Source organism: Leopardus geoffroyi, chromosome A1 (genome assembly GCF_018350155.1).
Source record: "Leopardus geoffroyi isolate Oge1 chromosome A1, O.geoffroyi_Oge1_pat1.0, whole genome shotgun sequence".
In the NCBI taxonomy this organism is placed as follows: Eukaryota; Metazoa; Chordata; class Mammalia; order Carnivora; family Felidae; genus Leopardus; species Leopardus geoffroyi.
In genome coordinates, this window is record NC_059326.1 from 28,367,479 (window position 1) to 28,395,431 (window position 27,953).

The following is a 27,953-nucleotide window of genomic DNA, read 5'->3' on the forward strand; positions in this document are numbered from 1 at the left end:
CACTGATCACAGGAAAACCTGAAATTCTGTCCTCACATCATTCTACAAATTATTCTTGCCAAAAATGTTTAACCTGAATCTAATCAAGCATTTACACCTAACTTCTAGAATCTATGAAATGGAGAAGAAAGAGGAATAAGTTAAATACCACTGTGAGAAAACAACCAGACAGATCCAAAATGTGGGACACTGTATAAGAAACTGGTCCAGCCTGTTCAAGAAGTCAGTCTTGAATTTTAATAAATCAAAAAAAAAAAAAAAAAAAGAGGGGAAACTCTCAGACCAAAAGTAATATAAATAAGTCATAATTATCGAGTGCAACTTAAGGCCTAGAAGCCTAGACTGAATCCAAACTGGGGGTGAGGAGGACTGCAAAAGAGATTTCAAGGATAATAAAGGAAATCTGAGTACATCTGGGTATTGGATAGTCGGGAATTATACTGAATTTTCTTGAATGTGATCCTCGCACTACTTTTATACAATAACTGTATTATTGTTATGTGGGAGGATACTGTGATCCCTGGGAGAAGCACACTCAAGTATTCAGGAGTGAAGAGACATTAAGACCATAACTTTTAAGTTGGTTCTGCCACAAAGTAGACACGTGCGTGTACACACAAACACACACACACACACACACACACACACACACACACACAGAGTAAATAAAACAAAATACAACTGACCCTTGAACAACATGGTTTGAATTGCATGGGTACACTTACGTGTGGATTTTTTTCAATGAACATGGTATGATACCGTATATGTATTTTCTCCTCCTTATGATTTTCTTAATATTTCCTTTTCTCTAGAATTTACTTTAAGAACACAGAATATAATACATACACAAAATATGGGTCAATCAACTGTTTAAGTTATTGTTAAGGCTTCACATCAAGAGTAGGCTGTTAGTGGTTAAGTTTCTGGGGAACCAAAATTTGTACATGATTTCTGACTGCACAGGGGTTGATGCTCCTAACTCTGACATTGTTCAATGTTTACTTTATTAACAACTGTTGAATATGGTTGATTCGTATGAAAGTTTATGTGTAGGTGTGCTATGAATTTAACTCTTCTTTATGCTTGAAATTTTTCATAATAAAATGTTAGGGGAAAAAAAGGTCAAGAAATGGAAGAGTAACCAAACTGTCTTAAGAGGAAAAAAGAGGGTTCTTCCACCAACTACAAACAAAGGATCAGGAATCATATTTATTTTGCTCACTACTGATTATCCAATACCTAGCACAGCGCCTGGAATGTAATAAACACTCAAATTTACATTTGCTGAATGAATGAGTAAATGGTAATATTTTGGGCAAAGGTAAAGGTACGTAAGAAAACTTATAGCTGATGTTTACATTGCTAAAAGATGGAAGATCTTGAGAAAATAAAAAACAGAAAACTATCTGTTGAGAAGAAATGGGGAGGCATTGCAATCTCTGGGAAATAAAGTTGACTGTCTCCATTAGGTCATAACACTATTTTCATATATGCCAATTCTGCAAGATTTTAATATTACTAATTACAATATTGAGATTCGTTTAAAAATAAGAATATCATACAGCTGCTTAACGAGATTTTAAAAAATGATCAACATTTTTATTAAAACTATCACTAAAAGAAATCTAACACAGTGAACTTACTTTTCTGACAGATGCTCTAGTCTTCACGTGACTGTTTCTCGAAGTCTGGACGGCTGCCATAACTATATTGCTTTTCTGTGTAATCAATGAAGAATTAGTCCATAAAACACCTAAAGGAAACACATTAAAAGAAAACTACTGATTTCAGTGATTCAGGCAAGCATTTTGTCCTAAAATAAGGTCTTTAAATTCAGTCATTTAAAAAAATTAAAACATAAAACAAAAATTCTGAGACATAAACAATTATTATAAAGTAGTTTACCCTTATTTATTCAATCTCACTGCCTTTGTGAGGTTTTTTTTGTTTTTTTTATTTTTGTGTTTTTACAAATAAGAAAATACTTGAAAGTCTTAATAAGAAGTGCTTAGAAAACCTTTTAAAATCTAAAATAGTGAAGATTACAAAAAAATCCGAGCCTTCTTGTCTTCCAAACTCACTCTAACCCTACAGCAACCATGAATGTGTGAATGTTTTTTACACCTTCTTATTTCTTGGGTAGAAATATTTGATAATATACAAATGAGAATATGAAATCTGTGTAGATAAAATAAAATCACATAAACAATAACAAATTCCTTATTTAGCCATCTTAACAGCATACCAATGACTAGAGTTAAAAAAAAATCCAAGTTAAATGATTAAGAGTACTTACAACACATGTACACGTGTATACACATACATACACACACATACACACACACATACACCCCTCTTGGAAGAAACTCTGAAACTAAAGGACTTGAACTTTTTATCAATGTTTTAAGGCAGTACCTTTGAGAGTTTAAATCAACTTGGGCATTAACCATTCAAAATTCACATCTGACCACAGTACCTTGTTCATTTAAAATCTACTTGGACTCGATGCTATGGATACAGGGAAGAATAAAGCAATATGGCCCTTGGGTTCAGAGCGTTGGAAGAAAAACATTTTATTATAGTAAAGAATGAGAATAGGAAGTGAATTCTAAATCATTAAATAACTAAAAAATTTGAATCAATAAAGATTTAAGAAATGGTTAGTTTCAACCAAACTGGCCTTACGAAGAATTAACCTAGTTGAGGTTTTCAAGGCATCCGATTAATGTAAGTTTACACTACGAAAAGATTTATACGCAAAATCAAACATCAACTAGTTTCCATCAGAACTGCAAAAAAAAAACCCCTAAATTTCAGTGGAGTTCTAATTTTATACTCTTTCACCATAGAGATAAAACCAAAGTATGTATGCCTGCGCATAGATTCTAATTTTTTTTAAGTTTATTTATTTAGAGAGAGAGGGTGCGCAAGTGGGAAAGGGATAGAGAGAGAGGAAGAAAGAGAATCTCCCAATCCGGGACTTGAACCCACAAACCATGAGATCATGATCTGAGTCAAAATCCCACGCTTAACCAACTTAGCCACCCAGGTGCCTCTAGGTTCTAATTTCTAATAAAGAATTATGATACTATTCTATTCTGAACTAGGATAAATCCTAGTGGTCTCTTTAATAATAAAATGTGATTAATGACTAGAATTGAAGTAGGACTGTGAGAAAGGCAAGGGAGGTCTCAACAGTACAAGATAAAGAGCAACATACCAGGACTCAGAAGAGTACCACTTGTGTCCTTGTTCTTCCTCTCATTAGCTTTGTTTCCTCCAGGTAAATTGAAGTATCTTTGGATCTGTTTCCTCAATGTACATATAACTTACTTACTGGAGAAGTTTATTGTAAGAATGAAATGGAAAATAATTTATAGGAGGCATTTTGGAAACTATAAATAATAGTTAAAAGAAAAATTAAAATATTTACTTACAGGCCAAAATGATCAAGGAGGCCAAATTCTCAAAACAAGGTATAAACATAAAAGTTTATGTGGCCAAGGCAAGACAATAATCCTTTTTACTCCTCTTTACCCATAGAGTTCTCTTCAACTGCCAGAAACCCTCAGAGGCAAAGGGACTTGCCTTAAGTACCATATAAAATACAAAGGCCAACACAAGGGTTCCAGAAAAGGAAAATTCTCAAACACGGCGCCTGAGTCAACTAGCATCTTTCTGGTGGGCAAAAGTGTAATGCAAATCTAAACTCTGAAAATATTCCTGTGCTATGATACAACAATTCTACTTTTGGGAACTCATCAAAGAAAACAATGATCCTAGAGCATCTAGAGTCCTAGCGAGAGCTTCTAAGGCTCCAAGTGCTTTACTAAGAGATTTACATGAAGATCTCATTTAATCCTTAGGACTGGTACAGCAGTACTACTCCAGTTTTACAAGGAGAAAAACTGAGGCAAGGATGAGTTAAGCAACTCGTGCAGGCCCACACAGTAAGCAGGAGAGCTGAGATTCAAATCCAAACCTTCAAACTCTAGCACCCCAGGTCTTAACCAGTATAAATGTTTGAAAAGGTGTTCAAACACCAGTATTAAGGTCTGAAAAGGTATTCAAACACACTTTATACCGGAGAGAAATAAGAAGCACTCTAGATGCCAGACAGGAGAGTGACTGAGTAACTGAGATGCATTCCCTGTTGATGCAATCATGTTAAAAATAACACTGAAGGGGGTGCCTGGATGGCTCAGTTGGTTAAGCGTCTGACTTCGGCTCAGGTCATGATCCCCCAGTTCACAGGTTCAAGCCCCACGTCAGACTCTGCTGACAGCTCAGAGCCTGCTCTGGATTTTCTGTCTCCCTCTCTGCTGCTCTCTCTCTCAAAAATAAACATTAAAAACAAAAGTGTAAAAAAACCACATCTCTTCCTAAATAACTACAACACTGAAAGACAGAGGAACAGCGCACAAGGCATGTTCCCCTTCTCTGACTCCTGAAAGGGCGGAGTTGGGGAAAGAGATGGGAAAAAGCAATCACCTTTGCAGCTGCTAACCAAAGTCAATAATGAGCAAAGATGACACACTCAGGAAAGAGGGTGACTGGTTATCTAGATGAGCCGCTTACCGGAAGGTGCTGTGACATGCCAGGCCCCTGACAAGGAGGTTGGGGGAGGCCAGGGTGCTCTGAGACAACATCCCGGATTTGACACCTCTAATTACCCCAGTGCTCTACCTACAATACTCCTGAATAGCAGACTGAGGCAGAACACTCTTTTCACAGTGCAGTACTAAAGCAAATAGAATCCAGTATTTAACAGACCTATGAAGGAACATTAAAAACATAAAATAAAAAAGCAAAAATACACTAAAGACAAAAAAAAAAAAAAAAAAAAAAAGCCCAAATATAATCATGTCACCCAAAACCCATATAATCTATTTTCAGACCACTACCTCAGAATTTATATTAATAAAAAAGACACCATATTTAGTTCTGTATCTTCACTCATTTTCTGAACCCTACTCCATCTCTTTGTGTTTAACGTAACACATGAGTAAAATATTATCTCACTAAGGGAAAAACCTATCAGAGAATAATCTTTGCAACAGCCTATCCAAGTGAATCCAACGTGAGACGGTGTGACTCATACCTCTGGTAAAGCAAAGAAAAAAAAAATGTATCTTTGGAAATGATGTGAAGACAGGGGGGGAAAAGCAACAGAGCACGGTTTCTTCACCACCTTATATAATTCGAGGGAATGCAGTTTTAGCCAGATTTCACAAGAGGAGCAAAACTACAATGTTTTCCCCTAAACACCTTTGTGTTATGATGATAAACTTCTCACTGAATGCTTTTTTGATTTGTGCCCTATCACAGGTAAATAAACAAGAGTCCTAAGCAGGGAATAACTAAGTGTGTTTCTCTACAAAGAAATTAGAGTGATCCAGATCATTTTTTGAAAGCAGATGAGAGAGAAGAAAGGACAGACAGACAGGGCAGACAACTGAAAAGTAAGCTGCTACAGCTCACTGAGGACACAGGATATAAAGACAATACCATGAAATAATCAAAATCCCCTCAGAAGCAACCAAAAGGCAGAATGGATATCACTAAAGACATTGGAACACCGAGGGAATCTTAAGAAATATCACAGAATACAAACAGATGAAAGCATTGGAAAACAATTATGAAGAGTATAGAAAACACACATATGGGGCACTTTGAATAAATTACACTTATCTTAGGATCCTGTGATTCCCCTTCTTAAAATTTATCCTACATATACACTTGCACAAAATTCATAAATATATATGTGAAAGAATAGTCACTAAAACAAACAAACAAAAAAAACTAAAAATAATCTAGAAGCCCATCAATTCAAATAAATTATACTGCATTCATATGACTGATTTTTACCAGCTGTTGGAATTAGATGAATACACACTGATGTGACAGCATTACCACAAAATATTAAGGGGAAAAGCAAATTGCAGAACAGTGTAAACAGTACGCTCTTTACTTGTCATTAAAAAAAAAATTACATGCGCCAACTCTGTGTGTATATATATATATTTTTTTAATGTTTATTTATTTTTGAGACAGAGAGAGACAGAGCATGAATGGGGGAGGGTCAGAGAGAGGGAGACACAGAATCTGAAACGGGCTCCAGGCTCTGAGCTGTCAGCACAGAGCCCGACGCGGGGCTCGAACTCACGGACCGCGAGATCATGACCTGAGCCGAAGTCGGCCGCCCAACCGACTGAGCCACCCCGGCGCCCCTGTGTGTATATTTGTACAGGCCTCGGAAATACCATAATGGATATAGACTAAACTCATGATAGTGGTCATTCATGACAACTGGGACTTTTTTTTAATGTTATGAAATGTCACATACCTATAATATGGGAAGATGATACACTGTTAAGTAAAATAAGTTTCCACATGTTCACAGTATCCCATTTTTGGGTAAAATCTGTATAACTGCATGTGTGTTATTTGTATATGCGACATAAAAGAGAACATGTACTAGATGGGTACAAACACTGTTTTTTTACCTAAGTAGACGCAATGATGCCGGTTTTATTCTTCTGGATGTGCAGTTCTTTTATAATCAGAAAATAAGTACTTCCCATGTCTTTCCTCCTCTCCTCTGGCCTAAGAAATTTTCAAGTTGGCATCATCTATTTCCTGACCTTTTTATAGCAGGAGTTAACCAAACCAAGGAGTCTTTGAAACCCCTTCCTTGTGTTCTATCAACACTCTCGTCCTATCTTGACTCTCTTCCTATGGCACTGGTTCTCAAACTTCAGTACAGGTGTGGATCAGCTTATTTCTAACCCGTTCCACCCCGGAAGATCCAGATTCAGGAGGTCTACATGGAATCCTGAAATCTATACCTTTAACAAGTACCCTCTGTGATTTCTGAATGAGAACACTTCTCTCTCTCTAGGTACTACATTAGTCTCCTTCTCTAAATTTTTTCACAACTTGTTACTCAAACGCTAATATTTCTAACCTTCATCCTTGTCCTTTGTGGTATTCAGTCTACCTAGTTCTCCAAGGATATTCAATCGCTACCTCTGATTTTAACTGTGCAAATAAGTCCCTAATGTCTATCTCCAGTTCAACTCCTGTACCTGTGTTTCAGTTCCTTGGGTCCAATTTTCTATTCAATACTTCTAACTAAATATCCCAGTTACTCCAAAATTGGTACGTCCAAAAACTGAATAAAACTTTCTCTCTAAACAATTTCTCTCCGTAGAGCCAGTAAACCAACTGAGCCAGCAGGCTAAGCTGGAAACTGGCTTTTCCCTCAATCCCTATAGACTACCACATCTAGTCAGTCACCAAATCCTGACCTGTCACCCTCCTAAGCTTCCCTCAAACCTACCCTCTCTTCCATCAGCTAAACTGTCATTTACTCTTCATGCATCAGTTGAAGGACCTCCCTCCTTGAGGAAGACTTGGCTCATCTTACCAATCCCTCCTTGCCCAAACAGTAGCCACCACCTCTGTGCTCTCCCAAAGTGGGTTGTCCCAGTCCATTTTTTTTTTCCTGCTTCCTTCCTTCTGTGAATTTCTGGAGGACAAAAATGTTTTATTGTATTTATATTCTAACACAGAAGGCAAATCAAACATCTGCTGAATAAATAAAAAGTCTTTGAAGAGGCAAGTATACCTTCAAATGTTTCAATGGGTACTTCTACATTTAATGAATCATTATCAGCTTCCAATAATTTCTAATTTTACAATATTTGATAACACAGTAAATGCTCCAAAAACACGTGTTGGCCAAATTCCAAATGGCCAAGTGTTAAAATTAATATTCTGTTAAATATAAATACAACAAAGCGGGGCAAAATATGTGAAACATTAGTTTTCAAACATTAGGCAACAGGTAACCCAAGCCTATGACTGCCAAAAGAAGGGAAACACTGGCCGCTGGCTACTTTCAGGTCACAGCACAGACAGGAGAAAGCCAAGTGTTCTGATGGTCTCAGCAAGTTGCAGAGGCAGAGATGCGAGTCTGGGAAGGCCAAGGTGGCTAGAACGCTCAGGGTACAGCACTGGAGAGAGAGTTCACAAAGACTGAGAGCATCAGAGAGTTGCAGATGGGTTCTTCTAGGGACCTTGGTCAAATACTGATCTATGCCAAGTGTCAGAGGTTGGGGAAATAACCACCAAACAGCAGCAGGCCAAACAATACCTGGAGCCAGACAGGGCTTGGAATAATCTGCACCCCCACCAACCAGAGTGGAAAAAAAGCTGTGTAATATATCAGGCAATGGATGGGCTCCTCAGACGGAATTCACCTTAGCTGGGGGACTAAGGGAGCACTACAGTGAGGCTTTTCTGCAGGCGCACTAACAAAACTCAAAAGCAAGCCTCAAAACAATCCGACAGATTCCAAACAACCTAACCATGAACCCCAACTAAACCCAACACTTAAAAAGTACAACAAAACCGAAACACACACACACACACACACACACACACACACACACACACACACACACACACAACAAAATCAAGCAAGCAATAGCATAAACCTGAACGGCCAGCACACAGTCAAAAATTACCCGTGGAGGAGAAAAATATGACCCCTAAGCAGGAGGAAACAAGGCAAGTAGTGCAGACCCAGAAATGACAAGTGGAATGAACAGAAAAGATGTCAAAATTATACTACGAGCATGTTCCATATACTCAAAAGGGAAGAGGAAAACATGATCATAAGGAGAGAACAGAAAATATAAGAGACCCAAACCAAACCTCTAGAGTTAAAAATAAATCTAAAATAAAACCATACTGGGTGCAATCAACAGCAGATTAAACACTGCAACAGAAAGTGAACTTCAAGACATAGCAAAAAAAGCAATCAAAACTGAAGCACAGAGAGAAGCCTACAAACAAACAAGGCAGCATCAGTGACTCACTGTGAAAGGTGAGTAACTGGAATCCCCAAAAAGGTGGGGGACGGGAGTAATCTATGAAGATAAAATGACTCAGAATTTCCAAAAGTTGATGAAAACCATAAACTGACAGATACAAGAGAGATCGACGAATCCTAAGAAAAATGAACATAAAGAAAACCACACCAAGGTACATCATAACCCAGTTTCTGAAAACTAGGGATAGAGAATTCTTAAAAGCAACCAGAGAGAAAAGTATATATTACATAAAGAGGAACAAAGAAAGACAGCAGACTTCTTGTCAGAAACTATGCGGAGCCATAAATAAAACCGAGCAACATCTAAAAAAATGTGTCAACTGAGATATCTATACCCACAGAAAGTATCTTTTAAAAATTAAGGCAAAATAAGTTTATTTGAGCTAAAAAAAAAAAAAAAAAAAAAAGCTGTGAGAACTCACCACCCGCCAACCATCAGTAGAATAAAGGTTAAAAGAAATTCTATGGGCAAAAAACAAAAAACAATATCAGACAGAAGTCTGAATCTAAACAACAAGTTTAGAATGCCTGAAAGGGTAAATATGAGGGTAATATAAAAGCTTTTTCAGAGCTATTTTCTTTTTGTTTAATCCCTTAAAAAAAAACTATTTAAACTAAAAGTGATAACAATGTATGAATGGGGTTTACAACATACACAAGTAAAATGCATTACAAAATAAAACAGAGTGTGGTGGGATGGAGTTAGAAAAATGCTGTTCCTTCAGTATACAAAAAGTGATACTGATAAGTTAAGGTTATCTTGTAAACCCCAGAGCAACCATTAAAAACAAAACAATAACACCTGACAGGCCAACAGTGGCATTAGGGTGAAGTATCTCTCCTTTCTGCAAAAATCAGGAAGCTAAGGCTAATCTTCACAAGATTCTCTAAGAGTGCAATTACATAATATATGTAAAAACAGTACCTGATATAGCAGGAATTGATATAGTGGGAATTCAAACGTTTGCTTCTTTCTTAGGAACAGACTTGCTGTTTAGCTTATAATATCTAAAAATACCACGGCTATCAGTTACTATTTTGTTTTTCCTTTCAAAACAATAATCAATCATATAAAAAGACCTAATTTGTGTTTGACCTAAATGATTATCTATTAAGATATTTGCTTCTCTAATTTCCTGCACACCAACAATAAATACAGCTAAAAAAAAAACTAAAATCTTCAGGCTGTGCTTTCAGTGTGAATACACAGCTTAGAAGTTGAAGCAATATTCTTAATCTCCTACATAACCCCCATCTACAAGATTACTTTAACAAAAAATATGTTCAGAATTTTAACCTAGGAAAACATTTCTCTTTATCAGTGACATCTATTCTGCCATGACTCAAAGAGTTGTACCGCTGAAAAGACATTTAAGTAGCTCTTGCAAATAGTGATAAAGCTCCACCCTAACCTACCAGTAGCAGAAACGAGTGAATGGATCTGCTTTGCAAATGGCCCAGTGGTTGGCACATAACAAGGCATTCTAAAAGCCTGTGCAGAACCTATTAACCGATAGGATATATAAGGCATTAAAAAAAAAAGAATGTGAAAGATAATTTTAAGGTTTCAAGCTTGGGGATGTGGAAGAAAAGTGGAGCCTTTGCCAATTACAGGGTAACCGGAAGACAGTGTTTATGTCAATGTAATATCCAAAGTCACCTAAAATATATACATTTAGTTGGGGAGGTCAGAACTAGTGATGTTACTCCAGGAGTCATCTATATATACAGAGCTTGAAAGCTGATCCTAGAGACTGGGAAAGCACAGAGAAGATCAAGAAAGAATCTTAGGGGGCAACCATGATAAAAGGTTGCTGGGCAGGTAAACAAAGAACCACAAACAAGTGGCAGTTTGAAAAGGAGGCAAGGTAGAGATTTAGAAAAATTTAGTGTCACTGGAGTCAAGAGACAGTTTTATGTCTAGAGTGGTCAGCATTAAACTTATACTAAACTCCTGAGGGTAGAAATGATACTCCTTTCATCTCTGAATGCTGCAGGAGTCCATATCGTGGCACCTGCCACACAGAATGCACTTAGTAGTAATCATACTACATCCTTACACTGTGCCAGTGAGGTACTGCTTAACTGCTGTTGAACAGAACTCACATTTCTCACAACAGAAGTTGCTGTTAATATACCCATCTTACATATAGAGAGACCGAGACACGAAGCATTTACATAATTTGCCTTCATTCAGAAACCTAGAAGAATCCATCCTGAAAGAGACCGTTACTGGGAGCGAGTTCGATGCAGTACTAGAGGGGAAAATGCCAACTGCAGGATGTTAATGGACACCAGAGGTTCCCGTCATTCCTGTCCATCCCCTCTTTATTCGAGAACTTGTACTCAGTCTAAGAAAGTACAAACTGTGAGATGCACCTAAGTCTCCTCCTCATCCATTTACCCATTCGCCTCTTCGCCGGCCCTCAGCCAACTGGACTACGAGTGCATACTCGACCCACAGGATTATCCTTCTAGAAATTCAGAATTAAGAGATGCAGATACTCGTTGAGACTCATGCTACAAAAGCAAAGTGAGTCTGGTGTTGGCACCACAGCAAACCAAAGTTTCATGCAAGCAAAGTCAGGGGGAAGCAGAAACCAAGAGCCTTAAAGAGAGCCAATCGAAAAGGAATTGCTTCAAAAGACATAATAGCGTCCAGAGTGCCAAAGAACAGAGGAGCAGACACAGAAGACCATGTGTTCCCAGAGAAAAACTGGAAGAGTTAACTGTCTGAAGATTTTCTAGTTCCCAGGACCCTAAGTTGGACTTCATGCAATGGGCTTCAGAAGCAACCCACCAAATGTGTTGACAAATACTTTTTTGTTTATTTATTTATTTTGAGAGAGACAGAGACAGTGCCAGTAGGGGAGGAGCAGAGAGAGAGGGAGAGAGAGAATCCCAAGCAGGATCTGCACTGCCAGAGCACAGCCCCACACAGGGCTGGAACTCAGGAACCAGGAGATCGGGACCTGAGGCAAAAGGAAGAGTTGGAAGCTTAACCAACTGAGTCACCCAGGCGCCCCTGACAAATGCCTTTTTTAACTAAGTTCATTCAAATGGCTTTGTGACCCTTGCAGCCAAATAACCCTCAAGCCATTAAAAAGGTCAAAGGAAAAACATTGACTAAGCAGCTACTATAAGCTTCAAAATAACCTTGAGGTATTTTGACTCTCACCATCAGGGATGAGGAAATAGAGACTCAGCTATATTAAGTAACAGATTTGCCTGACACCAAAACCCAAACTCTTTCTATTTTGCCTCACTTTCATTCTAGTTCCATCCAATCTGTTCCAGACCACCACACCATTTATTTACCTTACTTTTTCCCATGAAACATTCTCAGGTTAAGCCAAAAATGTTAACCTTTCTCCTTTTAACCTGTTCAGTTTCTAATCTATTCATTTCAAACATCTTTACACTAGTAAGTATTTAACAATAAAATGAACTTTCATATGCAAAGATGAGTGGCAGCATGAAGGCATCTGAATCTGTTTGGTCTGCTTCTGAACTGATACAGTATTTTTTTTTCCTTTCCCAAATTTACCAGTTGGTACAGCCTTAAGTCAAGCCCGAGCTAAGTGTAGATCTCTTCCTGGACTCGTTCCACTTTCATTCCCTCCAAATGACTGACTCTATTACTAAAATGCAGGCCACTTGACAGAAAAAGGACAAATTTGGCTTGCCTAAATAATTACCCTACCCAAAACTACTTCAATTATTTTTCAAAGGCAAGACAAAACAAATATCTACATCCTAAAAGCTTGAAACCCTTACCAAAAGGTTATAAAGACTAGGAAAAAAAATTTATTTTTCTGTCCTTGAAAACCAGTTTGCCAAGAGGAATGGGAGGTCTTTTAAAATCTAGACCAGTCTCGGGGCGCCTGGGTGGCTCCATCGGTTAAACGTCCGACTTCGGCTCAGGTCATGATCTCTCAGTTTGTGAGTTCGAGCTTCGCGACTGGCTCTGTGCTGACAGCTCAGAGCCTGGAGCCTGCTTCCGATCCTGTGTCCCCCCGTCTCTCGGCCCCTCCCTTGCTCATGCTCTGTCTCTCTCTGTCTCTCAATAATAAATAAATGTTTTTAAAAAATGAAACAATAAAATAAAATCTAGGCCAGTCTCTTTTGCCCATTAAGTTTTTCACATTTTCTCCAAGCATGGAACAGAACTCCACGGCCGATTTACAAATGGAAATTTCCCTAAAAATGACCAAAATATATCATCTGATTTGATCTGATTTCTTTTTCCAGACAGTATGTTCCTGGAATTAAAAAAAAAAAAAATAAATGTACTATCCTTCTTCCGATCTCTAAAGGTAAAGGAGATTCTTCAGATTCTAGATTTATCTCAGGAATTTAGAAGCTAAAGAAGCTCTCACTGTGGTTCAGGGTCTTCAGGAGGTCCCCTATCCTCAACAACCGAGAAATATCACTAGCCCAGGAGTATACCTGTAGGCCCTCAGCAATAGTGCAGTTACTTAGGTATATACACTAATCACTAGTTACCAGTTCAGCCTGGGAATCCGTTTTTCTGACTGCCTTACATTCTTTGATCTCTCATAAACCGAGCTGTTACAGCCACAACCAACAGTGAAATTCCCGGTCAACCCTGGGTAGTTCTGCCAAAAAGAACATAAGAAAGTAAGAAAAACCATGTTACTACTTGAAAAGGGGACAAGGTGTTTAAAAAGATGCGTTAAATTGCACTATTTTAACTGACACTAATCGTGCTGGGAACTGTGCTGTCATTTACTCTCAAATCATAAACAAGACATTAAAATCACTTCTGCATTACTGAGTGCCTTATATTTTGAATACTCTGTATTTTCTATACATTTCCCTGACATTTAAAAATCACTATGAATCAATGGAACATCCCTAACAAGGTGGAAAGAAGCTAAGAAAAGCTTGTATGTTTTGCAAGGGACTGAATAATTATGATGCTGAAAAGAGAACCACAATTTTTAACTCTGGTTTGCACTAACACCATCAGGTATGTGTCAGCTGTATTTCTCATCCTGAACATCTTAAGCCTAAACCACTTCCAGTTTAATAAGGTTTTAGAGGAGAGGGAAAGCAGAACTGTTACCAAGCTGTACCACGGTAGTGGTTTAGATTCTACTGCCACTGCCATTTTACCAACGTTTTTTAATACTTCGGTCACATCTACCTATTTTTGTGTAAAGCGAGGTAGGTGCCTGGAATTATAAAAGTACACCAAATCCATTCGCAATATGGATGGCCAGCATTTAAACCATCAACAAACAGCCTCGGAGAAATTGTGACAGCAAATCCAAACATCAACACTCCGAGGAGCTGCTTGACGCCTTCCGTTTCTGTCACAAGACTTGGGTTGCGCCTGGTTCCAACGCTCGGAGGTTCTGACAGTGAAGGATGCTGCTCGGGGACAAAGTGCAACGTCCTCCTCCTCCGGTATACGCTCCTGTGCGCGCACTACGAACACAAACTAAGCACACGCACCGCTACGCACCGAAAAGACCCGGCTCGGAAGACCATTCTGGGGATGGAAACTGAGCTTGTCATTCAAACGGGCTGCATGCAACTCGGCCCCCACGCTCCGGACCCAGAAGACCCGTCTCGAGTCCGAGGATGCCCCCTCCCCCCGAGGCCCGGTGCCTTGGGATTCCTCCCTCCGCCCCGCTCCTCCCGCTCTCCTCCCACCGCCGAGCGAAGGCGCAGCTCTGGGCAGCCCCGCAATCAGAGCAGGGACTGCAGACAGAGAGGCTGGGACGCCCGAGCCGGGCCGCCCCATCCACCGCGGCCCCGCACCACGCCGCCACCCCGGCCAACGCGCGGCTTTTGCTGCGGGCGGATCCGCACCCGCCTCACCTGGGGGCCGCAGCCTCCGCAGCTCACAGGCATGTCACCGGCCCGCAACGACCAGTCGCGCGAGCCGCCGAGCAGGCGGGCGCCCCCTCCCGCACCAGCCCCCGGCCCTCCCCCCTCCCCGCCTCCCCGCCCCGCGGGCCCGCCCCCGCCCTGCCCACCCCCGGCTTCCGCCGCCGCAGTTCCAGTCCGCAACACCACCTAATCCCCACACCTCCCACTCACTCTCGCGAGAGGGTGCGGCGCCTCTCGCGAGAAGAACTCTGTGACCAAGCCCGCGCAAAAGTGGGTGGGCTTTTAAAAAATGAAAGAACGAACAGGAAAAACCTTCCCACGTGCTCTGGGGCGGCTAGCGGATCGGCCCCGCGCGTCTCGTGACGTCCAAGCGGCCGCTCTATTGGCCAGGATCCGCTCAGCCGTGGGAGCTTTAAACTCCAGGCTGACCTACGAACCTGCGGCGAACGTCTTGCGCGCTTCCTGATCCGTTACCATGGAAACGGTTTAACCCTTTCCTCTGGCAAAATACCCAAGCTGTGGCTGGCTCTGCAGGTTTGGTTTCAGGCCCTTACTCCTCTCTTTCGAACCCTTGGTCTTACCCCTGGGGTCAGCTGGGCTGCTTCTTCGCCACAGGCTAGCCTCGCTTTGTTCTGATTGCCGTGGTTCTTCCCAAAGCGGCAGCCCCACCAGATCTGACGGCCCAAGTAAGGCTCATCCTTTGGGGGTGGCTCCGCCCCTTCTCTCCAGCATCTCTAGGGAGGACCACTCACAGCGCTTCAGGCCCACGGCCCTATCCGAACCTCAACAATTGGCATCAAGGGATCTCCGGGCCCTAGTGCTCACCCTTACCAATTTCCGCGGCATCGGAATCAGGAAGTAAAGCATTGGTCACGGAGAAACCAAGCTCTACATGAAAATCTAATGTGTGATTATTTACATTTGCAATCGGAAGGGCTGGTCCAGTCAAGTTGCACACTCTCCTCATGGACATCTGTCAAAAGGTGGAAATACCTGATAGATGAGAAAGGCATTTTAAAGTATATCCTCATTATGAGTTTTGGACTGTTTGGGAGAGGGGCACAGGGAACAAAGGGTGCATACATACTTTATTTCTTTCTTCAATAAGTTTTTGTTGAGCTAGTACAAATGTTAGACACTACTCCATCTGTCTTCTGAGCAGTGATGAAGACAAATGAGTCTAGGCTCTAGGGAACTTAGGGGGGAGGCAGAAAGAAAAACTATTTGTTTGCCTTAAGCTCAATGCAAAGAAAATACAGTAAATGATGTGATGGTGATTGTGATTGGGTGGCTGCTTGAGGGGCCGACCTTTGGAGGAGATGGTAAGCAGTGATTTGCCTAAGAGGCAGGCAAACATCAGAGGGAAGAGCCTTCTAGGCAAAGGAAACAGCTAATTCAAAGGCCTTAAATTGGATTTGAGGGAAAAAGATGAGAAAGTAAGAAGAAATAAGGTCGGAGAAGTAAATAAATATGTGCCAGATCCTGTAAGATTTTGTAAGCTAGGAAAGTAATTGTTGGGAATTTAAATGCAATGGAAAGCGGTGGAGAATTCTAAAGAGGGAAGAGATACCTATGCTGTACTTTTGTCTTTAAAGCTCTTCCCTGCAGAGAACTGATTTTAGGTTCTGAACCTTTTAGAATCTGGACTGATTTCAGAACCTTTTAGGTTTCAGAGGAAGCAAGGAGATTGAGACTTGTAGTCCAAGACAGACACAATCCTGAAAGACTTCGTTCCCAATGACCTTGACATTATCCATATGGTCAGAGCATTGGTGCCATTTAATGCCTTCTGTTAAAAACATCTGGCTACATCTTCATTTACTGCTATTTAATGACAGTAAAAGAAATAAATGGAAATTTTTTGTTACTTGGGCACATGAATGTCCCGAAAAGAAACTCACATTTGATTTTTTTTCTCATCCATTTATACCACACAGATAACCACCTCTTCTGTCTATTCCTAAAGTCAGATCTAAGAAAAACAAACATAAAGTGATGTTCAATGTAGATATTTATTCCTGGGAATCAGATTTAAACAGATAGAAGTTGAAGGCTAGAAAATGAAGGTATTTCACTAAAAAAACAGAAATCAGGAACAAGTTTGAACTGGAAGACCTCTCATTAACTGCTAAAGCAACCAAATCAAGGTTCCTTATCATTCTTGAGTCTCAACTTCCTCATACATAAAACAAGGCAATTTAACTAGCCTACACACAAAGTGGTTAAGCCTGAATTACACTTTGGCATGCACGCACCAGTAACACGGAAGCTGGAAAGGGAAATGTGATAAATTTGTATAAAATCTAAGAGGGTCCGTAGCACAAGACAAATGAAATTGGATTTGTGTGCGCATACACCACACACACACACACACACACACACACACACACACACACACACACCAGCTGAGGAGCTGTGAAACTGATTAATACAGATACCAGGAATGCTTCCCTAAGAAATCTTGGCCTTCCTAGAGTGTGAAAACGGAAGCATTGCCACCTGCTCAACCTCATATTCCCTGTAGCTATTTTGAACCTATGTACTATTTAATAAATAATGGTTCACATGTACCTAATCAAGACTGAAGGAATGGAAAATATTTAAGAGATCTGAGGCAACATTTTAAAGTTAGGCTAACACTTTAATTTTAATGAAAATAAGATTTCAAGGAACATTACAGGGTTCTTTTTTAAAAGGAAAAATGCTAAAAAGAGAAAAGTTCTTATTTTAACAAATTAAGACCATTCTTTGAAAATGTTGAAAAAATGGAGCACTCGAGTGCTGTTTGCAGTCATGATGATTAACCGAACCAGCTGCGTGGTACTGCTAATTTAGATGAACAACGGGCTCAACTCTGTCATTCTAACATGTATTAATAGAGCCATAAATCCTCCCAACTCACCCTTAGCAAGACAGTCTTTGTGGTATCTTTTGCTAGCTACAATTAGAGTACAACGAACATGAAGGGAGAAGAAATTTAGGATTGGGATCCATTTCTACAGATGTCCCTAGTTCCTGGATTCTTTTTAAAATTATTTTGCTTTAGCAGCTTTATTGAGATATAATCCACATGCCATACAATTCATCCACTTGACGAGTACAATTCAATATATTTCGGTATATTCCCAGAGCTGTGCAGTCATCACCAAAATCTAATTTTAGAACGATTTTGTCCCCGCTAAAAGAAACTCCACAGTCATTAGCAGTCGATCCCCACCTCCTCCCCAGCCCGAAGCAACCACTGATCTCCTTTATGTCCCTACCTTTGCCTGTTCTGGACACTTCGTATAAATGGAATTGTACAATATGTGGTCATTGGTGTCAGCTTCATTCACTTAGCTAAATGTTTTCAAGGGTCATCCATGCTGTAGCCTGAATAAGTACTTCATTTCTTTTTGTTGCCAAATGATGATTCCATTGTATTCCGTTTATCACTTATTAGACATGTGGGTTGTGTCCACTTTGGGACTCTTGGGAATAGTGCTGCTTTGAGCATTTGTGTCTAAGTTTTGTGTGGACATTCGTTATTCTTTCTTAATACTTTAAAAGATAAAACGTACCCAGTTTACAAAGTCTAGATTTCTTTTCCTAGCACGGTTACTTCGCTCCTGGCTTTGTCTTTCTTGCCTGCTGTTTGAACTGTGTGCTCTCTTCCCCCACAGGGCTGGCATTTCTACTCTGGCAGCTCAGATCTGACAGTGTCATCCCCCTGCTTAAAAGGCTTCAGTGGCTTCTTATGGTTCCACCAATGATCTTTCTTACTCTCTTCTGTTGTTCTCTCTCTCTCAGAAAGTCTTTTTTTTTTTTTTCCACTTCCTCAAAACAGGGCCAGATCCTCTCTGCTTTGGAGCCTTCCCACGAGATCTTCCTTCAGCACTGAGTGTTCTCTGTCCACCGCTTAGCCTCTGCATGCCTGAGAATCCCTCAGCATTCAGCTGTACTCTCAAGAACTCAAGAACTCTTGTACTAATTCCCCAGACTAGGTAAGCTCCTCCCCATCTGGACTCTACTTTTAATCCAGTGCATTTGGCAACTTAGAATGATTTTGATTTGAGTGATTATTTGGTCTTTCTCCTCTGCTAGACCGTAGAATCCATGAGCAGGAACCACATCTGTTTTTACTTACACATGCCTGGCACATAGTAAGTGTTATTCATTACTCATTATCTATTCATTGAAAGGATGGAAGGAAGGAAGGAAGGAAGGAAGGAAGGAAGGAAGGAAGGAAAAAGAAGGGGAGGGGGGAAGGGAGGTATCTTCACAGCTTATTCTGTGTTCTATTTTTCCTTCCCTTGCTAGTGTTGAAATAAATTTCTAGGCCCAAGATGGAGCTGCTCCCGCCCAGGATGCCACCTCAGCAAACCAAAGCTTAAATAACTTTTGTGTCTGTGTAAATGCTCCACTAGACCAAAAACACAGTATATCCAGTCAGCCAGTCCCCCCAAACCAAGCCAACTCTAGGCTCTATGCTTATTTGTTTCTTCTCACTCCAAACAAAGCTGGGGTGCCTGGGTGGCTCAGTCGGTTGAGCGTCCGACTTCGGCTCAGGTCATGATCTCATGGTTTTGTGAGTTCAAGCCCCGCATCGGGCTCTGTGCTGACAGCTCAGAGCCTGGAGTCTGCTTTGGATTCTGTGTCTCCCTCTCTCTCTCTGCCCCTCCCCCACTCATGCTCTGTCTCTCTGCCTTGGAAATAAATAAACATTAAAAAATTAAAAACAAGCAAACAAAGTTGACAATGTGGCCCCAACCAATCAGATATTTCCCACTTTTCCTTTTCCCTGTTCTTTTTTCTTTAGTCTATAAAAGCTTCCCGACTTCTGCCCCATTTTGCAGTTCTCCAAAGGAAACTGTCCACTTAAGGAAGTGTGAAATAAAGTTTATTTGTATCACCTAAGTTGTTTCCTTTAATCATTTTTTAATACTAGGAATCTTCAGGAAAGTCTTGATAAATGGTATAAACCAAATCTGTCCTGTTATAAGAGGAATTAATGGAAAGCTTGTTCTATGCCTGGGATGGTGTAGCAGGGGCCACAAGTGTCCCCTTCCCATGCTCCCTATACAAGGTGATGTGGAGAGGGGAAGACCAGTACTAAGGAGCCAAGGCAGTGTGTGACCAGTCAGAGAACACAGGCTTTGTCTAAGTGCACCTAAGATTGTACCAAGGAGCAAGAAACGTCTCACGTGTCCCCAGGGGACATTTTAGTGGGCTAATTTCTAGTAATCAAGTTGGCAGTGTCTCCTCCAATGTAATTTTGCTATTTAACAGAAATGTTACTTTCATCTGTTTGCATAGTCTAACGGAGCCAAGACATTTGGATTATATGCACAGGAAAGAAATTTGGCCCAGCAAGTTCCAATGAATTGTTCTAGATCACATAGGGGCACTAAATGCCACCATTTAGACTAAAATTAGCTGGTTTAGTCTGGTTCCACCTATACAAAACTAGCCTCTCAGCTTAATGCCCCTAATGACCTTTAGACTACAAAGGCAGGCATCGGCTTTCCCCCGGAGCTTTACACTAGCAATCTCTGACAGCCAGAAGCAGATTCCATGTCGCTTCCTGTTTGAAAGCTTAGGTCTCCCTTTGGCCCACTTGCCGAATTCCTGTTTCCTGCCTGAGTGATCGCCCCAGCTGGCAGTTCTTGTAAGAGAGAGAAGTCAAGTCCTTTTTTTTTCACATTGCTCAGTTTTTGGATTTTGTTTTTTTGTGGTAATAAATTAATATACACTCATTATGTAGAACACTGGAAAATACAGGAAAAGATAATGGAGCAGACCACCTCTTTTGGTGGGTGATTTACATACATTATTTAATAGTAGTTAATAAACCAATGTAAAACATACTGGAAGTGGAAAACTGTGGACATTATAATTTCATCAGCCATTTAAACATATAAAAATGCTTTTGAAATTTGAAAGATAAAGTACCTTGGGGTGCCTGGCTGGCTCAGTTGGTTAAGCCTCCAATTCTTGATTTTGGCTCAGGTCATGGTCTCAGGGTTTGTGAGATCAAGCCCTGGGGTGGGTTGGGCTCTGCACTGACAGCAGAGATCCTGCTTGGGATTCTCTCTCCCTCTCTCTCTTCCCCTCCCCCCTCCCCTTCCCACCCACCCCTCTGACCCATCCCTGTGCACACATGTTCTCTCTCTCTCAAATAAGCTTTAAAAAAAAAAAGCTAAAGTATCTCATCAAGCCTTTGTTTTAGAAGTATGTATATTATACCACAATCTGATATGCCTTTTAACTTACATACTTACCTAATTCTTTTGTAGTGAATCTCTTGAAGAACAGAAACACATCTGAACCATTATAACATAATACCTAGTAATGGCTTCATATATTGTAGGTCTTCATTAAATGCCCAATGACTTCTAAAATCATGACTATAATTATTAGCAAATAGTACAGATGATAATTTAGAAGTGCCACTCCAAATTGGACTTCTGAATGAGCAAAATACAGTTGACTGCTATTATATATTGTACTAGAGTAATATGAGTCTTCCTTTCTTTTTTAAGATTATTTATTTATTTTTGGAGAGAGCGAGACAGAGAGACAGAGAGCGAGCACATGAGTGAAGGAGAGGCAGAGAATCCTCAGCAGGATCCACACTGTCAGTACAGAGCCCAGCACCAGGTTGGAACTCAAGAACCATGAGATCATGACCTGAGCTGAAACCAAGAGTCAGACGCTTAACCAGCTGAGCCACCCAGGCGCCCTTGAGTCTTCTGATTTAAATCATCATTGTCATAACTAAATTACTGACTCAACTTCCAATAAATAAAATACTACTTCTGTACTATCTTTTAGGAAAAGGTAATACGTTCTTGTCTGAAATTCAAAAACAAATAATCATTCATAAATGTAATTACTTCATAAGAAAGTCTTAAAGATACCATTGCCCGACTGATTTTAAATGGTTGATACAGAGTTAATTATAAAATAGAAGCACAAAGTTTTATAAAAAGCTTTCATTACAGGGGTGCCTGGCTGGTTCAGTCGGAGGAGTATGTGACTTGATCTTGGGGTCATGAGTTTGAGCCCCACATTGGGTGTAAAGATTACTTAAATAAATAACTTTTTTAAAAAGCTTATGTTTGACGTTTCCAATTCAAAGAAGCACAAATGTAATCAAACATTTCAAATGCACTTAGTATAAGTAAATGGAAAAATGCTTTAATTTGCAAAAAAACATTATACATAACTTTTCAGAAATGTCTTTTGCAAAGATGAAATACACTTCCTCTTCATGTGAGCCAACAGTGTACATGCTTACTACTTAAAAAAAAGGTATTTGATAACTTCTCCTGGATTAGGTATCTAAAGGGCCAGGAAAGTCCTTTGAATAGTGTCATAAACTTATGACAAGATAAAGCAGATCCTAGAACAAGTTGTTCCTGGGTCTATCATTCCTTGTTGCTTGGCTGCTTTGCTTTTCAAAGGAAATATTAACATGCAGATAAGAACATCCTTATTTATTAGTTAACTCACATGAAATTCAGCCGAAATGTCCTTATGTGATTAGATCTTTAAAAGTAGGTAATACTCATGCATGCGAAGCATGAATATTGATTGCATGCCTATTTATGGTCCAGGAAGCATTAAACGTTGTGATAAAAATCTAGGCCCTAAAGTAGCAGGACTTTTAAGATACCTTAAATTCTTCCTAGGCTTTATTCTACTTGGGGTTTTAAGTCATTGAACCATGCTAGAGATGTCTAGTCTAGCCCCATACTAATGTTGATTCCTATTTGATTCCTGGGATCAACCTTGAACAAATTGGCTCCCCTTCCCTGCAATGGAACTTGTGACATCAGCCTTCTGCAGGACAGAGTGGGATTCCTCAGAGCCAATCCTCAAGAACTCCAAAGTAGCCCACTATCTCTGGTTTGGGCTAGACAAACCACTAAGACAAAAATGTCTTAGACTTTGGTTCTTCCAGAGGGAAGGGTGTGGATTTGGGTTCAAGTATAAAGGGGAAAATAATCAGTACTGCATTAGAATGGAAAGTGTTATCTTTATAAACAGTGGGTATCAAATTTCTTTTTTTTTTTTTTTTTAATTTTTTTTTTTTTAACGTTTATTTATTTTTGAGACAGAGAGAGACAGAGCATGAACGGGGGAGGAGCAGAGAGAGAGGGAGACACAGAATCGGAAGCAGGCTCCAGGCTCTGGGCCATCAGCCCAGAGCCCGACGCGGGGCTCGAACTCACGGACCGTGAGACCGTGACCTGAGCCGAAGTCGGACACTCAACCGACTGAGCCACCCAGGCGCCCCTCAAATTTCTTAGCATCTATGCAATTTATTTTTAACATACCCTTTTTAGCGCCCAAATTTATAAAGTCCCAATCCCTTACTTTTTCGTATTCTGCTCTTATCTCTAAATTGATTTTAAAATTCTTCCTTTTGAAGATGTGTCCTTATCTCACATTTGATTATACAGGTTGCCATCCTTATCAGTTGCTGTAATAAGATTCTTACCAAGATCTTGTTATCTTGAAACATCATGCCTATAGGCAGGGTATAATGGGTGTAACAAGATTCCTGCAGAGCTCCAATTTAACAGTTTAATGGCCTATAATTTTCTCTCTCTCTTTCAGCTGTTCAGTAGCTATTTTGAAATTGCCGAATAAACTCCTGATGAAAATAGGTGTGCAATAAAATGAAGTCTGATAAATTTTGTGGATGGCTTGAGGAAATGCCATTATTACTATTTTTTTAAACGTTTTTTTCATTTTTGAGAGACAGGGAGAGACAGAGTGTGCATGGGTGGGGAGGGCGGAGGGGCAGAGAGAGAGAGGGAGACACAGAATCCAAAGGAGGCTCCAGGCTCCGAGCTATCAGCACAAAGCTGGACACGGGGCTCAAACTCACAAAACGAGAGATCATGACCTGAGCTGAAGTGAGACGCTCAACCACTCAACAGACTGAGCCACCCAGGCGCTCAGGAAATGCCATTGTTTTATGGAAAACAGAAGTCAGCACTTTACATGGTGCTGATTGGATTTTGGTTTCAAACCCTGTGCCATTCAAACTTTAATATTTGCCTGCATTTTCAAAATAACTTTTAAAATTATCAGGAGCATTTCTTGTTCACTGAACTCTTTATGCAATTCTAAGAATTCTCAACAAGGTTCCAGGAGGAATTAAAGTGCTACAATTGAAAGCTGCTGAAATGTACATTACCCTATCCAGTTTTATTGATTGATTGATTGATTGATTTTACTTTTTAGTAATCTACACCCAATGTCAGGCTCAAACTTGTGACCTTGAGATCAAGAGTCTCACACTCTTCCAACTGAGCCGGACAGGCACCCATATCCTATCTGATTCTTAATCATTATTACCTCTCCACACCAGCATCCACTGAAGTGCTTGCATTTTTAGCTCTATCTACTTATAAGGTCAACGCTGTTTTCTGCTATAGCAACCCCACATTAAAATATGACCAGACGGGGCGCCTGGGTGGCACAGTTGGTTAAGCGTCGGACTTCAGCCAGGTCACGATCTCGCGGTCCGGGAGTTCGAGCCCCGCGTCAGGCTCTGGGCTGATGGCCCAGAGCCTGGAGCCTGCTTCCGATTCTGTGTCTCCCTCTCTCTCTGCCCCTCCCCCGTTCATGCTCTGTCTCTCTCTGTCCCAAAAATAAATAAACGTTGAAAAAAAAATTAAAAAAAAAAAAAAATATGACCAGACAATGCCATTTTGCAAATAGTTCTTTCTGCAGAAATAACACTTGCTTCTTAGATACTGTACAGAATCCATATACCAGTCCCTTCTGCCAGTACCTGGCAAATGCTTCCCCTCCTTGTTTTCAACAATCTGATTCACCACCTCCATTGGGCACAGGGTTCTGTGACACCACAATGTTTCATCTTCTGTCCTAGCTTGTATTGGACCTGTTGTCTCTCATCCTGAAATGTCAAATAATATGTGAAGAGACCAAGTAAATCCTCTACTTGGCCTCAGAAAGAAGTCTCTCGCAAATCACGTGCATGTCATAGAAAATTAACTTGAATTCTGCCCTCTGCTCGTTTGTTCACTTCAGCCAACTTAAGGTTCTATTTACCTTAACTCATGACTTTTGATAACCGTGGGTCAAACAGTGAAAGTAACGGAATGCAACGATATACAACACATATGCAAGAACAAACACCTGCTGGGAGAGGCAAGCCAAAGACTTTTTGTGCCCACTGCCAAGCATTCAGTTTCCCTGGGCCACCTTCATAATGGATTTCCTCACTAAGCTCCCTGCCTTTCAGTAATATAAAACCTACTCCATGGCTGTTCCAATAACAAGTGGCTGGCTCACTTCCACCTATGCCAGGAGCCACTGGGATATATTCATGTTGGTCATCTTTTACCTCCACAAAGCATCAACAACATTGCTCTGGTCTGGGGATCCCCCTGCTTTTATATTCAGGGTGACTTTATACCCTGTTTTTACCCAGTGCGATCACATACAATCCTGGCACACTCAAAGTTTTTGCCTATTGTTAGCGCCTCTTTTCTTTCTCAAAAATATCTCAGCGTAGAAAATAAATTATTAGGACATCTTATTTATATCCTGACTTACACAGAATCTCTTCTTTACCTCCCGGGTCTAAAGGACCTGGCCCAAGATACCACCCAGACCACTAGCCGGGCAGAAATAACCAGCCAAACCTAAAGCTGTCTCTTCAGCTCCACTCTTCTTCCCACTACCAAGCTAACCAACTGATTGTTTCTCCTTCCCACCATCTAACTTGTTTCTTTAAATGTCATCTGCCCTTATCTCAGAACACCAAATGTACATGAGCTACATTTTCTAACTAAGGAACTTCCTGGGCTTTATTCTCTTTGTCAGTGTTTGTGGTCATAGAATAGGTTGAGGAATTCTAAGCCACAAAAGATCATTCTTGACAGGATCTCTCGAGGAAGCCCAAATGACCTTGAAACCATATGTCAGCAGGGGACCCCAGGACACCCCTAGCGGGATGTTACTAGTCTCCATAACATCTTCATAACTTCTCTTCCTACAAACTTTCAACCAGCTGCATGGCACCCTTATCATCTTCTCAGCACTATAGCTGTCGTGTGGGTGACCTACAACTACAGCCCCTAAATGCTCTCAGAATCTACAGCTCTCAAATTCATCAGCCTCCCCTGTGTTTTGCCAAATTCAACTCCTACCCTTCGTGTTAACAAAGGCTATTCAGGAATATGCAGTTCATGGCATACTAAATTCACTGATGCACTGGAAACAACAGCAACAACAACAACACTCCAAAAAATGTAATGCAAGCAGAAGGGGACTGCCACCTCACCTCTGCTTGCCATTTGGAGACCATGGCTACTACCCTGCAGAGATGATGCAGAGGTCCATAATGCTGGGATTTCTATTGCCGTCTGGTCCTTAGAAAACTTCGGTCCATTGAAAGGATGTGGCATCACCTCCTATCCCTAAGGATATGACTCCCCCTGAGAATTCTTGAAAAAAATATTTGGCAGGAAGCCTTCATAAGATAAATCTCTCTAGACTCTGACTCTGCCCAGCTCCTGTTTCACCTATCATTTTTTGCTTCTTTACGACAGCTATGCCACTTGAAGGTAGGCAGGGACGATGTCTTGTTTATTGCTGTCACAGAAAAAGAGTAGGTCTCAGTTTTTGGCAATAGCATCAATTATACAACAAACACGTTTCTGCTGCTCTGCTACATCTTTTCACTCTCTCTTTTCATATGTTTGCCTGAAGAATGGGCACAAAATAGCAGCGGAGGTCTGGAATCGGGGTCCATAGATTTGAAGATAATGGGGCTTCAGGTTGGGTGCGGCTCAGTTGCTAAAGAAGCTAAATCAGACATGAGCCATAATAGTCTCTAAGAGGACAATAAACAGAGGGATCTTGGGGAGAAGCTCTCCTAGGTAGAGCCAGAAAGAAATCTTCAGAGAGCAGAAGGGCCAACCCATTTAAAGGCAGAGCTATTCAGGAGACCCAAAGGCATTGCTTACAGATGTTGTATTTCACAAAGCAGGTAGCTTGGGAGCATGCCTTCCTGGGCACACACTTAAAAAAACTCACAATGCCCCAGTCATCTCTAAGACAAATGGTTATATTCCAAGAAGTACTTTATCTCTAGGCTGAGGAGTGAGTGAAAGAGAGACAGCTGTGTTCTAGTAAGTGGATTTCTATTTTGAGGGTCTGGATCTCAAGAGTCTTTAATTTGATCAGTCTGACACAGGTTAGGAAGGAAGTCCTAAAGCCTAGCAAGTGCTGAGAGCTGTAAATTTTCATCACTCTTAGCTGGGCTATCTATTACCTTCCTCCACTAGATTGGGACAGGTTTTAGGCAATGGAACTGAGTGGAAATCCAGTGGGAGCTCTGAGCTTCACATCCAAAGAATAGTTCATGAATGCAACAGGTGTCAAAAGATCCAATACCAGGTATAAGAGGAGATCCAAAAAGCTGATAAGATAAGACATCAAGGAATCTAGGCTCAAGAGATACTCAACAACCCAGGCTGACATCTGGCAATCACTAAGAAAGGGTATCAACAGATAAAATGGCCTCTATCCATATGGGTGCAGGAGTAGGACATCAGCTGGCAAAGAAAAATGGCCCAAACAAGGGAAGCCTCCAATCCCCAGTCGACACCATAGTTACCGAGAAACAAGGTTCAATGAAGAACTACATTATATGAATAAGGAAACAAAGTTATTAGATTTGGGGCATAAGATCAGAGTCAACACTAGGATATTTTGTGCATCCTAAAGAAATTTTGAAGTAAGGATAAATCCTAGAGCTGGGTTCCAGGTTGTTCTGCAGAGAGAAGATGGAGGCACAGGTGGGAGTTGGTGGAGTAGAGTTTTAAATTATGAAACACTTAAAACAAACTGAAAATAATATAACATAGTTTTGAAGAAGCAAAATGTTCCAGGTACAGATAAAGCTTTATTCTCACTATCTTTTCTGTTTCCTTTCTCTCCATAGGAAACCACCATCCTGAAACTGATGCATATCATAACCATTCATGTCTTTATACTTTTACTACATAGGTATGAACCTGTAAATAATATATACTATTTGAGTGTATAAATTTTTACATAAATGTTATGTGGTGTATATATTTAGCAACTTGCCTATTCTTAATGTTTGTTTGTTTATTTATTTGTTGAGAGAGACAGTATGAGTGGGGGAGGGCCAGAGAGA

The 27,953-nt window shown here is 40.5% G+C and overlaps 1 protein-coding gene and 1 long non-coding RNA gene across 13 annotated transcripts in view; one reads left to right on the top strand and one right to left on the bottom strand.

Annotated features, from left to right (window-relative positions):
- Nucleotides 1–15,613, bottom strand: part of AKAP11 (A-kinase anchoring protein 11) — a 50,364-nt gene extending 34,751 nt beyond the window's left edge. For 2 of the 11 annotated variants that reach the window (XM_045477711.1, XM_045477650.1), the window contains exons 1-3: nucleotides 14,750–14,870; nucleotides 13,406–13,518; nucleotides 1,644–1,753 (exon numbers count right to left, since the gene is read on the bottom strand). In XM_045477711.1, coding sequence (XP_045333667.1) covers nucleotides 1,644–1,703 — 60 coding nt within the window. In that variant the 5' untranslated portion in view covers nucleotides 1,704–1,753; nucleotides 13,406–13,518; nucleotides 14,750–14,870. Of the gene's footprint in view, nucleotides 1–1,643; nucleotides 1,754–3,220; nucleotides 3,347–7,429; nucleotides 7,532–13,405; nucleotides 13,519–14,749; nucleotides 14,874–15,342 lie in introns of those variants that run through there. The other 9 variants (XM_045477721.1, XM_045477639.1, XM_045477703.1 and 6 more) reach the window with 6 other exon arrangements.
- LOC123598022 lies at nucleotides 15,072–27,953 on the top strand. 2 transcript variants are annotated; one of them, XR_006712353.1, is made up of 3 exons: nucleotides 15,072–15,295; nucleotides 18,588–18,744; nucleotides 27,735–27,953. It is a non-coding gene; the product is annotated as an uncharacterized LOC123598022 (long non-coding RNA). The 2 variants fall into 2 exon arrangements; XR_006712352.1 differs by lacking the exon at nucleotides 27,735–27,953 and adding an exon at nucleotides 19,061–19,330 and having other exon boundaries at nucleotides 15,075–15,295.